The sequence below is a fragment of the Hyperoodon ampullatus genome, assembly GCF_949752795.1.
Source record: "Hyperoodon ampullatus genome assembly, chromosome: 19".
Lineage (NCBI taxonomy): Eukaryota > Metazoa > Chordata > Mammalia > Artiodactyla > Ziphiidae > Hyperoodon > Hyperoodon ampullatus.
Genome location: NC_136932.1, coordinates 13,547,170 through 13,561,699, shown reverse-complemented (window position 1 = coordinate 13,561,699; position 14,530 = coordinate 13,547,170). Strand labels below are relative to the sequence as shown.

Genomic DNA, 14,530 nt, shown 5'->3' with positions numbered 1-14,530 from the left:
TATACTTTACATAGGATAAAACAAAGCTATTTTAAGGGTACCTTTCAAAGAGTTTTGACCGATGCATATATATATATATGTAACCAAAACTTCAATCAAGATAATACAACATTTCTATCTCCCAGAATCTCTCTCCTGCCCTTTTGCCCCTCTTCACTAAACTGAAAGTCCTAGGTAATCAGTGATCTGCTTTTCGTCACTGTAGGCTAGTTCTATCTTTTCTAGGATTTCTTAAGAATTGGATCATGCAGTGTGTACTCTTCAGTTTGGCTTTTTTTGATTAACATGTTTTTGAGATTCATCCATGTTGCTTGCTTGGGCACTTTTTTTCTTTTTGTTCTGTTTTGGTTTTGCAAATTTATTTATTTTTGGCTGCACTGGGTCCTTGCTGATGAGCGTGGGCCCTCTTTTTAGTTGTAGCGAGTAGGGGCCACTCCTCGCTGTGGTGTGCAGGCCTCTCATTTAGGTGTCCTCTCTTGCTGCGGAGCATGGGCTCTAGGTGCACGGGCTTCTGTAGTTGTGGCACATGGGCTCGGTAGTTGTGGCTCGCGGGCTCCAGACCTCAGGCCCAGCAGTTGTGGCACACGGGCCTACCTTCTGTGCGGCATGTGGGATCCTCCCGGACCAGGACTCAAACCGGTGTCCTCTGCATTGGCAGGCAGATTCTTAACCACAGCGCCACCAGGGAAGCCCCCGGTTTTTTTTCTTTGTGATTGTTGAGTGGTAGTTGAGACGTATCTTCTTGCATGGACTTAACATCATTGGTTGATCCATTCACCTGTTGCTGGACACCTGGGCCATCTCCAGGTTGAATTGTTATGCATCCTGCTGCTGTGACCATTCATAAAGGAGTCTGTGTGGACAGATGCTCTCATTTCTCTTTGTCAAATGCCTAAGAGTGGAGTGGCTTTACTAAGAAGCCAACAGACTTTCCCAAAGCAGTCCCACCCTTTTATATTCCCACCAGCAGTGTGGGAGAGTTCTAGTTGCTCTGTGACCTCATCAGCACTTGGTTTTGTCAGTTTTTTCATCTTAGCCATTCTGTGGGTGTGCAGTGGTGTCTTATTGTGGTTTTGACTTGCATTTCACTGATGACTAATGATGTTGAGCATATTTTCCTGTGCTTGTTAGCCATTTCTGTACTACTTTAGTGAAGGTCTCTTTGACCATTTTTAATGGGTTGTGTTCTTATTGAATTTTAAGAATTCTTTGTACATCCTGAACACAAGTCATCTGTGAGCTATGTGTATTATGAATATTTCTCCGATTCTGTCCCTTGCCTTTCCATTTCTTGATGATATATTAGTCATATGTTGACTCCTGCTTAATTTTTCACTTAAAAGTGTACAGTCAAAAATATTTGGAGGTTACTGCTCTTCTGCATTGGCAGAAGGAATTGCTGTGAACTGGGGAGAGGAAGGAGGGAGCCCAGGCCCTGCCCCACGGCTTTGCTTAGGAGTTCAGTCTGAGTCAGGTGTCTGTTGGAGAGCCTGCTTTGGTTTCATGTGAACGTTATTTGGGCAAGTTTGGGGTAATCTCAAGAGTAGTCCCACCTCAGAGGGGTAATCGCTTCTCTCTGAGCACCTGCTGTATGCTCAGCAAAATTGACTGTGTGCTGCTACCGTCAGCGACATGGACGGAGGGCCCACCCAGCCATCTGCACCCAGAGCCGTGGGTGTGGTGGCTTGTGATCCAGGCGAGAGAGGGCTCATGGGATTATTTCTACAACTAGCGGAGATCTTTGTTAGTCTAGAACATGTTTTGAATGACTGAAAATTTTTATAAGACTGCTGGAAGCACAAAGCATCACATTGACTACACTAATATCCAGTACTGCCTTCACCCTCAGCCTGGCATCAGGATTTTTAATGAGTGTGCTTCTCTGAGTCAGCCTTTCCCCCAACAGCAAATTGCCACGCAAAGTAGTAGATAAGGCAGCTCTTTCCAGTACCTTCATTAATGGAATCGCAGTGCAGTAAGTAGCCAACAGACAAAATTCTTCTCCAAGCCAAAGAAAAAATTCAGAAACAGTTGTGAAGCTGCTGGTCACATGTGTTGCTGGAAAACCCAACACCGGCTCTCTAAATTGGGTCAGGAATGTTTCTGGAATCAAGGCTTCGTGGTCTGTGGGTACAAAAGCAGATCTGCCCATGGAAATGCACCATTTCCTAATATACTAGTGTCTTAGGATACAGGGCCAGCTCCATAATACATGGGGTCCAGTGCAAAATGAAAGTGTGGATTAAGAATGCTGCAAACATCTCCAAGGATATATTGTACAACAAAGGGAATATAGCCAATATTTTATAACTATAAATGGAACATAACCTTTAAAAATTGTGAATCGCTGTGTTGTACACTGGAAACATATAATATTGTACATCAGCTATACCTCGGTTTTTTAAGAAGCTGCAAAAAGCTTTTCATTTCTTTTGTGGCCTCTCTCAACCTGCTGCGGTATTTTTATTATTTAATATCAAGCTTTCTTAGGTGGAAGGGTACTCGTGGGGCAAGTGCAGACTCTCCCAGGTGCCCAAGGTGCCCCTGTCCAGGCCCCTTCCTGGACAGTGGGTGGTTGTGGAGGGGAAGGGGGTGTGGGAGGCAAGATGTGTGTGAACTGAGCCTCCAGGCCCCAGGCTGTGGTCCTTTGACCCATTGGACCTCATTTACAAAACACAGACTCAGATAAAATGAAGGAGAGATTTCAAGGTGCTGGCTTCGGAACATTCAGCCTCATCTGTGGGCCCTTCTGAGCACAACACCTGTTTGACTCACTAACTAGCCACATGCCTGCAGTGGCCCTGTCCACGCAGAAAAGCTTTGTTTCACGTGCTGTGTAGTTTCTAAGTCACCTCAAAGCTGAACATGCAGTGAAAGTGCTTCACTCAAAGATAAATCTCGCAGGGCCTGAGCCCAGGTTGCAGGTGTCTTATTGTTTTTGTTTTCGTTTTTGTTTTGTTTTTTGCGGTATGTGGGCCTCTCACTGTTGTGGCCTCTCCCATTGTGGAGCACGGGCTCCGGACGTGCAGCCTCAGCGGCCATGGCTCACCGGCCCAGCCGCTCCGCGGCATGTGGGATCTTCCCGGACCAGGGCATGAACCAGTGTCCCCTACATCGGCAGGCAGACCCTCAACCACTGTGCCACCAGGGAAGCTGCGCAGGTGTCTTATTGAATCAGACTTTTGAGGCTCCGGTTAGAAGTTCATGCTAGGGACTTACCTGGTGGCGCAGTGGTTAAGAATCCTCCTGCCAATGCAGGGGACACAGGTTCGAGCCCTGGTCCAGGAAGATCCCACATGCCACAGAGCAACTAAGCCCGTGCGCCATAACTACTGAGCCTGCTTTAGAGCCCGCAAGCCACAACTGCTGAAGCCTGCACGCCAACTACTGAGACCACACGCCGCAGCTACTGAAGCCCGTGCACTGTAGGGCCTGAGTGCCGCGACTGCTGCCTGTGTGCTGCAACTACTGAAGCGTGCGTGCCTGGAGCCTGTGCTCTGCAACAAGAGAAGCCACCGCAATGAGAAGCCCGCGCACCGCAATGAAGAGGAGCCCCCGCTCTCCTCAGCTAGAGAAAGCCCACGCGCAGCAACAAAGACCCAACGCAGACAAAAATAAATAAAAAATAAATTTAAAAAAGAAGGAATAGCTTTATTATATATAAAAAATTCATGCTAAACCCAACAAAAACTATAGTAATGTGGCCTCTTTTAATAAACACCATTGTGTTTCATGCGTTTTATAGAATGTTTTATCATTTTTCAGGGTAAGAAGTCAAGTGAGGTCATAGGTGTTGCTTGAGGTTTACCGCAGAGGAGCAGCAGAGAAAATTGTGGACTACTTAGGGTTTCGGGCTCCTTCCAGTATGGTCTTCATTGTCCTAACCTGTCTTATAGTGGGTCAGGCTGTCGACCTGTGACTTGTGCTCCTTAATAAGTGGCTGCTGGCCTCCCAAAGACACCTCCTCTGAGGGGCAGCCCTCTCCTGAGCTGATGAGCTGCCCCTCCACATACCTTCTTCTGGGGCGAAGGGCTCTAAGTGGCCCTTTCAGACCCATGGTGGTGGCAGCTCAGCGTGACCAGCGGGTAGGGCTGACTGGTGGTGTGGACATGTTGCTCTTGGAGCCACAGAAAAGGCAGCCCCAGGTGGGGGAGTGATTTATGAGTCACTGACAAATGTGATTGATTAAGGGCTACAATTCATTAAAGGTTGTAGTAAAAGTTGTGATATTTCTGTCAAAAATTAGAGGAAACTAGTAGAATGATCAAAGCGTATTATATAGGCCCATTTAAAGTGCCTTTTTGGCTAAGTCCGCCTCAGGGTTTGGAAAGGAGAGGAATTTTTCTTCCATTTTTGCAAAAGATAAAAAAGAGGCATGGCTTGCCATCATAACTGAGTTGGGACTGGAACCCATTGTTAAACTCCCACAATAGTGTTTCCTGCCACAGGGGAATGCTTGCTTGAGTCCTGAAGGCTGTTCTCTTCCACCAGAGCTGCTGCTTGAGTTTCTTAGGCTCTTTCTCCTCTGTGATGTGGCGAATGTACCCTCTCACTGCCGAGGACACCGAGTGTGCCTGTTCAGGTTTCAGGAGGGGCTCGTTGGACGTCCCCCTGGGATTATGGGTAACAGGCACCTCAGAGGTCATGTGTCCACTTAGCCATTGCACCCCCCAGCCTGTTCCTCATCCATCCGCATCTCAGTAATTGGTACCAACATTCTTAGTCACACAAGCCAGATGTGAAGCCAGTCATCTGCGGTCTTCTCCCTTCTGTGCCCACACATATTGGTGGGTCATCAGGGCCGTTTATTTCCATCTCCCACCAGTCAGATCCCGTCTCCTCTTCCTGTCCTCACTGCCTCACGTGGTGTGAGCACTGCACACCCCGGCTCCTTGGAAGCCTCCTCACTGGTTTCCTCATTTCCCCCCTTACCTCCCGATCCAGTCTTGGATGTAACTGTCCACACATTTCTTCAAATGCAGAAGATCCTGTTGCATTCCTCCTTGGCAATCACTGCTGCTCATAGCAAGTCATCGATGGCCTCAGAGCACTGTCCATCCACCCTGTGTGACATGTTATTTTTATTAACACAGTCTTTCCTTTGCCAATCCCAAGATTAAATGATCGGTTTGTCTTCCCCTTCTTATTCGATTATCTTTGTCAGCTGTCAGAGGTGAATGACAGAGTAACTGGCCTCTCATTTCTTCCCTTGGAGAGCAGGTCAGCAGCTCAGCTAATGTCTCTGTGGCCAGTTGCATAGCTGAAAGGACTTGAAATGATTTTCCAGACATCCCTTGGGATTGCTAACACTAGGGAGGTGGTGGTGTGTGGGGAGGGTCCTCGGTGTAAGCCTTTCTGCCCATTGACCGCAGGTGTGGCCACGGAACTCGCACCTTCTGTCTTTTCTCTCTGCCTTGGAACCAGCAGTATCCTCACTGGAGCCACTGCATCAGCCTGGGCCCCAGAGTGAGGGAAACGTGGAGCAGGGCAGCCACAAGCAGCCACTTCGGGGGGGGTGGACGGTAGGAGCTGGACCCAGACCTCTGCTGTGAGCCACAGAGACATTGGGCCGTTCGTAGAACAGCAGGGTCCAGCCTGTGCTGGCTGTCAGGACACTCAGTGCTGTGCTCTAGGAACATGGTAGGGAGATGCTGTTCTGTGTGAATATTGTTATATGTAGGATGGGACACATCTTCTTCCCAGGAGAGAAGAAATCCAGAGTACGGAGTATGGTGTCACCCCAAACCACAGCTTCTTGGGTCACAGGCTGGAAGCCCAGTGATGGGACGGTGTGTAGGTTTAACAGACACCAACTGTGTTGGGTGAATGTGAGGGCACTTGTGTGAATGTGGCCATGAGCCTGTCCTGTGAACTCCAGAACTGGGGTTGTATTTCCCTGCTTAGCCCGAGGCTGACTATCAGGGACAAACAGACTCTGGAGGAGGGTCTGGAGTTGATAAGAATTGCAGTGAGGTGACATTTCATAACTATGTCAGGTGTCCCACAAGATTGTCCTTGGAATTTGGTGGGATTCTGAAGTGTATAGAAGACAGATCATGATGAAGGTGTGTCCCAGAGCAGGGCTCTCAGACTGTCTGTGGAGAAGGTCCACTCTGAAAAGTAGAAGAGTAAATGGTTTCCAAACACTCTGTGTGTATGCTCACCCTGTCATGGCTCATGACACAGTTCCTGGCCTGGCTCAGGCCCCGCGACACCTAGAGTGGCACGGCCTAGATCATCAAGCTTTGCATTGGACATCTTGAAAGTTTCCAAATTTTTTTCTTTTTCTTTGAAATTACTCAGACTTATAGAAAAGTTGCAAAAATAGAACAGAGATTCTCATTTTCCCAGATTCCCCAGATATTAACATTTACCACACTTGCTTCATTGCTCTGTTTTTTCCCTGAAAATTTTGAGAATAAGCTGCATACATGATGCATTTTTACCTCTAAAATATTTCCATGTGTATTTCCATGTATATTTCCTAAGAAATTTTCTTCCATAACCACAGCCCAGGTACCAGAACCAATTAGCGTTGATAGAACACTGTGACCTAACCCACTGGCCTTAACTGGATTAGCAGTCATTTACTGATGCCCTTTTTCTAGAGTCAGATCACACATGCATTGAACTTTCCTCTCATTTGTGACTGTTCCTTGGCCTTTCTGTGTCTTCTATGTTGATTTTTGTTTTTTGGTTTTTTTTTTAAAGAAGTAGGGTCATCTGCTGGGGGTGAGATAGGAAGTTAGCAGGTCATAGATTTAGGGAACTGGAGAAAGTTGGGGTTTTTTGTTTGTTTGGTTTAATATTTATTTATTTATTTATTTATTTATTTATTTGGCTGTGCTGGGTCTTAGCGGCATGCAGGATCTTTATTTCCAGCATGTGGGCTCTTAGTTGCGGCATGTGGGATCTAGTTCCCTGACCAAGGATCAAACCTGAGCCCCCTGCATTGGGAGCGTGGAGTCTTAACCACTGGACCACCAGGAAAGTCCCATTGTTTTGTAGAATATTTGTCTGATGTTTCCTCTTGGTGAGATCTGGGTTTGTTATTTTTAGCAGGAAATCCAAAGGTGAGGCAGTGTCTTCTCGGTGCCCCACGGCAGGGATACTGTTGCTGCTTTGTGCCCTGGCCATGAGGGTGGCATCTGCAGGCCTCGTCCCATTAAACTTTCTAAAATACCCTTTAAAAACTGAGGGACTCCAGGGCCTCCCTGGTGGCGCAGTGGTTGAGAGTCCGCCTGCCGATGCAGGGGATACGGGTTCGTGCCCCGGTCTGGGAGGATCCCACATGCCGCGGAGCGCCTGGGCCCGTGAGCCATGGCCGCTGGGCCTGCGCGTCTGGAGCCTGTGCTCCGCAACGGGAGAGGCCACAACAGTGAGAGGCCCGCATACCGCAAAAAAAAAAAAAAAAAAAAAACTGAGGGACTCCAGAGTTGTCCTAATAATGACTGTGTGAATCGCATTCAGACATGTTGTTTTAAGTAGGTAGAAATGGAGCCCACTTGTGGGGAGATTCTTCCAACTCAGGAAGTGTGTCTGAGTAATCTGTGCCATGACAGAGAAGGATGACAGGAGGCTGGGGGACATGGTAGCCGTCCCCCCTGGGGCCTGCCATCACTGTGGGTGCTGAGGTGGAAGGCTGATCTGCTGCACTCACCTTTCCGAGTGGTGCTGTGGGGCCAGACCACTGTTCCTGCCTGTCCCGTCCTCTGTGGTGTAAAGGGTATGGGAGCCAACCTCTTCCTGAGGCCAGCTACACCTCTGAAGTGGCCCAGTTGGACTTCGTTGTAGGGAATAGTTTGCCTAATTGGTTAATTGTTTGAACTTGCTTTGCATAAAGATATCACTAAATTTGACTTTCTGTTTGGTTGGAGACTTATTTCAATATGGCTTATTTCTGCCTAGCTGTGTGATGTTAGTGTTGAAGTATTTGCAGCAAGGCCTGGCTTTGTATTGATATATAAAGAACAGGTCTTCAGGGACTTCCCTGGTGGCACAGTGGTTAAGAATCCGCCTACCAATGCAGGGGACATGGGTTCGAGCTCTGGTCTGGGAAGATCCCACATGCCGCAGAGCAACTAAGCCCGTGCGCCACAACTACTGAAACCTGCACGCCTAGAGCCTGTGCTCCACAACAAGAGAGGCCACTGCAAGGAGAAGCCTGCGCACCGCAATGAAGAGTGACCCCTGCGCGCCACAACTAGAGAAAGCCTGGGCGCAGCAGCGAAGACCCAGTGCAGCCAAAAATAAATAACTAAGTAACTAACGAACTAAATAAATAAATAAAAACAGGTCTTCAGAATCCTTAGAGCTTCTCTGTGAATCTGAAAATTCAGAGCTCTAGACCCAAGCCATTGGCTTGCATATCTCATTTGTAAGAGTTTCCATTCCAACAAGAAAAATGCCTGTCACCAAGTATAGGAGACTAAGAGAGAGGTGAAGAAAAGGATATTTGCAACTCTGAATCCACATTAAAATTGTTAATGTTTATTCAAGTAAAAGAAACTTAGTTTTTATCAGGGTCCTTGCCTAAGATTGAAACCATCAGCTGTTGTGTTGCTTCAGTTTTGATTTGTGGCTCAAGTTGTGCGGCTTCTTAGAGGTGCTCAGCACCTGGTCATTTTTTGCTTAGGGGTTTGCCGTTCTGCTTTCTGCTGTCTGGTTTTTCTTATTGTTCATTTTAAAATCTTTCCCTTTTCTCTGTTATTTTGTCATATTTCTCAGTTCTCATAAACAGATGCATGTTTTTATACTGAGCTTTATTACAAATCTTGCAGGATCAGTTGAAGTATTTTTAAAGAGCACACGGTGTTAGGTGTTGTGATGGTACGAAGCGGTGTGAGACCCGGGCAGCATGCTCTTAATTTCCCAAATCCGTATAGGATCTTTTAGGCTCTTCAACCCTTTCCATGACCTGAAGTGCTTCATGGGAACGAGGACCAGTGTGCCCAGACGTAACAGCCTCTTGGTGGTGGTGGCGGGGAGACAGAGATCTGACACTCACCTTGCTTTGTCTGCTGTTTTAATGTTTTGCTGCTCTTTTTACTTTTGTGAAACAACTAATTAAAATTATCCCACTATTTTTTTTTAACGTGTTGGGTAGGGTGGGCTGGGCTACCTAGTCTCTGTAATAAAGCTTTGTTTATTTTATTAATTTATTTTATTTCTTTTTGACTGTGTGGCATGTGGGACCTTAGTTCCCTGACCAGGGATCCAACCTGGGCCCCCTGCAGTAGAAGCATGGAGTCGTAACCGTAACCACTGGACCGCCGGGGAAGTCCCTATCCCACTGTTTTTTTATTTCTAGCTTAGAAAAGTCAAGCAGTGGCCATTCACATTCCCTAAAGGGGAACAAAGATTTCATCACTAATGGAACTCCATAGAGAACTCAAACACCGTTTTGATGTATTTTGCTTCGAATGTAACCTACGTAGAAAAATCGGTTATAATTATAACATGGGTGCCCAGGTAAAGAAATACGCCATTGTTAACCCAAAAGTATAGGAAATATTCTGTGAACTCCCTGACATGTTATCAACATTTTACCAATTTCTGTATCCATCTACAGATGGCTTTTTTTATTAAAAAAAACACAACTCTTTATTGAAGTATACTACATACACAGAAGAGTGTATGTTTCATACATGCGTAACTCGATGAATTTTCACTAATAGGAACTCATCCATGTAATCATAACTCAGATTAAAAAACAGAAAGTTACCAGACTACCTGGGTAGCTTTTAAGTGTGTTTCATGGTTCATACACGTATGAGAAGTTCATGCTTAGATGCAAACAGAGATACCATTTTCACCTGTCAAGGGGGTGGGGTTAGTGGCAGTGTCCACTGATGGCCGGGACACTCTCACATGCTGTCGGTCAGAGGCTGTCAGCAGGTGGCCTGACAGTACCTTGCATTGCTTTAGATGCCCTCTGTGCCCTTGGAGGCTGAGGTTTATGGATGGCGCCTGTGCCGTGGAGACGATTGTTGTCTTTAATTGGAAACTTTGGGAATAGGATACAAAGGAAGGAAGTCCTCCATGTGGTGGTGCTAGCCCTGAAGGCAGCGCTCAGCCATCTGTGCGAACAGACCCTGTGGGTGACACTGAGGGAACGTGCAGACTGAGGGCCAACATGCAGGGTGTGGTCCTATTTTGTGGAAAGCAGAAATAAACCCCGGGAGACATGTAGGTACCCCTTGGGGGAGGGAGGAGTCCCATTCTCACATTCCCGTGTTGGAATTGTGCACAGTGCTTTGTTGCTTCCGTGGCACATGGAGGACAGGCAGGTGGGTGTGCTGCTCCTGTGGTGCAGCCTGGGCTTCTGTGAGTTCCCAGGTGATGACGGGACGAACAACACAGTGGATGGTGAGTGTCCAACTGTAGGAAAAGCAAGTACTATTGACATCTTACAGTGGGGCTGAAGGTAGTTTGGTTTTTTCATTTTAATAAACATTTGAGTGTTTGATAAATATTTGAATTAATCCTCATGGTACTCTCAGAGATAGATGCTGTCATCTGTTCTGTGGATGAGGAAACAGGCACAGAGAGGTAACTGCTCTGCAGGATCGGATGCCCTCGTGCTGGGTCACGATGCTTGTTCTCACAGCCTGGCCTTCCTGGTGAACAGTGACTATCACCTGAGGACAGGGGCTCGGGAACTACAGATGGGAGGAAAAGGAGGAAACTTCCTTACTCCCATAATTGTTATATATATTGTGCTAGAAATTAAGGCCAGTGGGGTCTTAATCCCCTTCTTTTCTAGGCCTGGAGCTGATTATTCAAATCTCATGCTGGCGACAAAGGGGCGGCTGCAATTGTGGGCTCATGGGATTTGCTTGTTTTTTTGTTTTGTTGTTTTGTTTTGTTTTGTTTGCGGTACGCGGGCCTCTCACTGCTGTGGCCTCTCCCGTTGCGGAGCACAGGCTCCGGACGCGCAGACTCAGCGGCCATGGCTCATGGGCCCAGCCGCTCCGCGACATGTGGGATCTTCCCGAACCGGGGCACGAACCCGTGTCCCCTGCATCAGCAGGCGGACTCTCAACCACTGTGCCACCAGGGAAGCCCGATTTGCTTGTTTTAATTACCTTTTTAATGTATGAAACTGGGCACTATTAATTCCAACAAGTGTGTACTGAGGGCCTTCTCTGTATATACCAGGGACTCTTCTGGTCTCCAGTTTATAGCAGTGAACTGAGCTTTGTTCTAATGGAGGTTGTATCCTATTGGGGTGACAACAAGCAAAAGTGGGGTAACATAGAATCATGTGGCCAGAGTGAAATGAGGAACAAGGCAGCAAGGGGAGGGCGTGGGGCGGTAAGGAGACCCTTGGATAGGCAGCTGAGGGGCAGGAGGGGACCCCTGGGTAGTGAGCAAGGGGAGGAACGGACAAGAGGCAGGGATGTGGGGTCTGACCCACAGTGGGGTGGGGGCCTCTGGGGTATTAAAGTGGAGGGAGGACAGCATGAGAGAAGGACCTCGAGAAGGAAAGGGCTGTGCCCCGAGGGCAGAAGATACCGAAGCTGGCCTTTTTGTATCTTTGAACACCACATGCAGATCTTGCTGTTTTAGAAATACCCTGGCTACTGGCTGCAGACAGACTAGAGTGGGAACCTGAGAGAAGGGCTGGGCAAGAGATGTCATCAGAGGTAAGAAGGTGAGGGGCGTGCCTGGGGCGCCTCCTCCTTGTGATGGGACCGTCCATGCACTGCGGAGTTAGCAGCATTCCTGCCTGGCCTCCACCCACTCAATGCCAAGAGCACATCTCCAGATCCCAAGCCTGTCTCCAGACCCTACCCAGTGTAGATTAAGTGGTTTTTGAGTCTCCTCTCCCCCTTTTTTTTTTCTTCCTGTTGAGCTGGTCTAAATGATGTTTTTGCTTACTAGTGTTTTTAAATCATGTGATGCCTCCTTTGTGTTTCACTCATTAATCGACTTGTAACATGTGAGGTGAACTTGAAGTGGGCTTCTCTCCGACTCTTCCATGCAAGTCGAGGCTCCAGTATGTTTGGGGACACTCGGGCTCTGCGACCTGTTGTGGGTGGGGCATCCTGCCCACCGATCGGCAGATGGGCGCTGACAGTTGGCTTTTCTTTTTTAGGTGCACGTTCAGGTTCCCGAGCACAAACATCAAGATCACGTTCACTGCCCTGTCCAGCGAGAAGAGGGAGAAACAGGAAGCGCCCGAGTCCCCTGTGAAGCCCGTGCAGGCTCACATCTCGCCGCTGACCATCAACATTCCAGACACCATGGCCCACCTCATCAGCCCCCTCCCCTCCCCCACAGGAACCATCAGGTACACAGCAGCTTACATGGTAGGCGGGGTCACCGTGGGGTCAGGATGTGCATGTGCCAAGGTGGACATGACCCTGTTCACATTGCAGTCCTTGCCTCTTGCTGTGGGACATTCAGAAGCCATCGTACGTCACAGTAGTGGGCAGCAGCGCACAGCGACATCTTCTCCCTTCCCTGGTGCTGACCTACATGGAGAGGGAGATGTTGAGGGCACTTATAATATTGTTTAGTTTCTGAGCACTGTTTGCTCTTAAGTTTCCTGCATATGAAACACAGTTCCCAAATGTTCCTTGTTTTCACTTGTGGATTCTTTTATTTGAGTGTAAGTTTAAAGAATAGATGATTTGTCTTATTGGTCTAAAGTGTGAGGTGGGTTTTCAGTTGCATTTTGAGTTTTTTTGTTTGCTACAATTTCATGCAAATTCTGATGACTTAAACTTTGGATTACTGAGTTTGACCACAGTGAGGTGACAAACTTCTGTTTGTCCTGATGTCCTGAGAGACTGGGAGCCTCAGGAAGTGGAGGATGGTGCCTCAAGGCGTGCTCTCCACCGCATAACCCAGTGCGAGATGGTCATGTTGTGCGGTGCTTTCAGGGGGCAGTAGCTGAGGGTCAGGTCAGGAATTGCCCGGGACCAGCAGGCGTGACCCTAGGACAGGGCTCAGATGGTCGGTCCTCCTGTGTTCTGTTGGTTCTTAGAAGAGTGAAGTATGTATTCAGGCATCTTCTTCCATGTGAGTAATGTTAGACTTAGGTGCAAAAGGAACACATTTGGTTCTCTTGAGAGCCAATCTCCTACTGTCCAGGTGTGTCCTCAGGGCATGGCTGGCAGGCAGAGAAGGCCTTGCCTCGTGCACTGGGACTGACCCCTACATGTAGCAGAGCAAGGAGGGCACAGAGGGAACACTGGCAGCTCTGGGTTGTAGCTTTCAGTCGGACACTTCTGTTTCTTATCTTAAAAGCCAGCACGGACAGAAAGGTATCCTTCTGGAAAGGCCTGGAAGGAGTGTCAGGTAGACTCTGGCTGCACCCTTGCTTGGTGTTATGTGAGTGCAGCTGCTCTTGGGCCCCTTCTCTGCCCCCTGCCATGGCTGCTCTGCTGAGGATGCTGCCTCTGTCTCTCCCACTTGGTTGAATTTGTCTGTATGTGACTAGATGGACCAGGTAGTAAGTGTGGCAGTGGGTAAGCAGAAGTCAGCAGCCGGTGCCCCGATTTTTATTCAGCACTGTGTGAAAAGTGCACAGAATTCACAGAGGAAGAGGAGAAAGCCCATGTTTACGTACGTGGGACAGCAGCCCACAGTGGAAGCAGCAGCCTTAGGGTCAGATCACTGACACACTGCCCGGCCATGTGGAGACAGAAGTTCTGTGGGCGCTCAGGGAACTGGAGGTGGTTAGAAGCTTTAGGGATTGGGTCAGGAGCTGATGCAGTCTCTCCTCACCCCCTGCCCCATCTTCATCCTGTTATCCTTGCTCATCCCCTCTCCATACCCCACCGCCAGCACTGAGCAGCAGAGCACCCCCCTCCCACCGTTGAGACAGCTCACGGTGGTGGAGCCCCCCACCACCCAGCCAGTGGGGCCACTCACCACACTGACCCTTCATTTATGTTAGCTAGTTTTAAAATCATAAAGCAGGAGTGCCAAGAGTGTGGTCCTGCCATCTGTCTTGTTCCTCTCTCCCCAGTGCTTTAAGAGTTGTTCCTGGCATGCGGTAATAAACACTTGTTTCGTGGGTGAGTGCATATACTGACGGTGCATGTTCATGGTAGAGAGTCCAGTAGTGCTTCAGAGGGTGCCAGGTAATAGTGTGTTGTTCCACCTCCTGAGCCCCTCCTTTCCAGTTCAGTTTTTTTGGAGGTAACTACTGTTTCTTAGGTATTTTTCCCAGAAATTTTCTATACATTTGCAATGCTTGACTTTTTTTTATCCAAAACATAAGTGAGATCTAACCATACATACTATTCTATAACTTACTGGATTTTAAAAACAATCTTATCTTGGCATCCTTCCATTTCAGTAGCTTGTTCTCTTTTGTAAAGTATAATACTGTACAGAAAAGGGAGAATAAGTTAAATACATAACTTGGTGAATTATCACAAATGAATGTGGCTCTTAATCAGCAGAGATCAAGAATCAGAACATTCTCAGCATCATGGCCAAGCCCTACCTTGTGGAAAAAAAAAAAAGTGCATGTTTGAAAACAGGTTCCTGTTTCTGATTTCTGGGTGTTCCC

At 47.8% G+C, this 14,530-nt stretch overlaps 1 protein-coding gene across 2 annotated transcripts in view; it reads left to right on the top strand.

Moving 5' to 3' along the window:
- FOXK2 (forkhead box K2) overlaps nt 1-14,530 on the top strand; it is a gene marked incomplete at its 5' end in the record, with an annotated part of 68,900 nt that overhangs the window by 29,873 nt on the left and 24,497 nt on the right. For both annotated transcript variants that reach the window (XM_079724795.1, XM_079724794.1), the window contains one exon: nt 12,101-12,295. In XM_079724795.1, the coding sequence (XP_079580921.1) occupies nt 12,101-12,295 (195 nt within the window). The remainder of the gene's footprint in view (nt 1-12,100; nt 12,296-14,530) is intronic.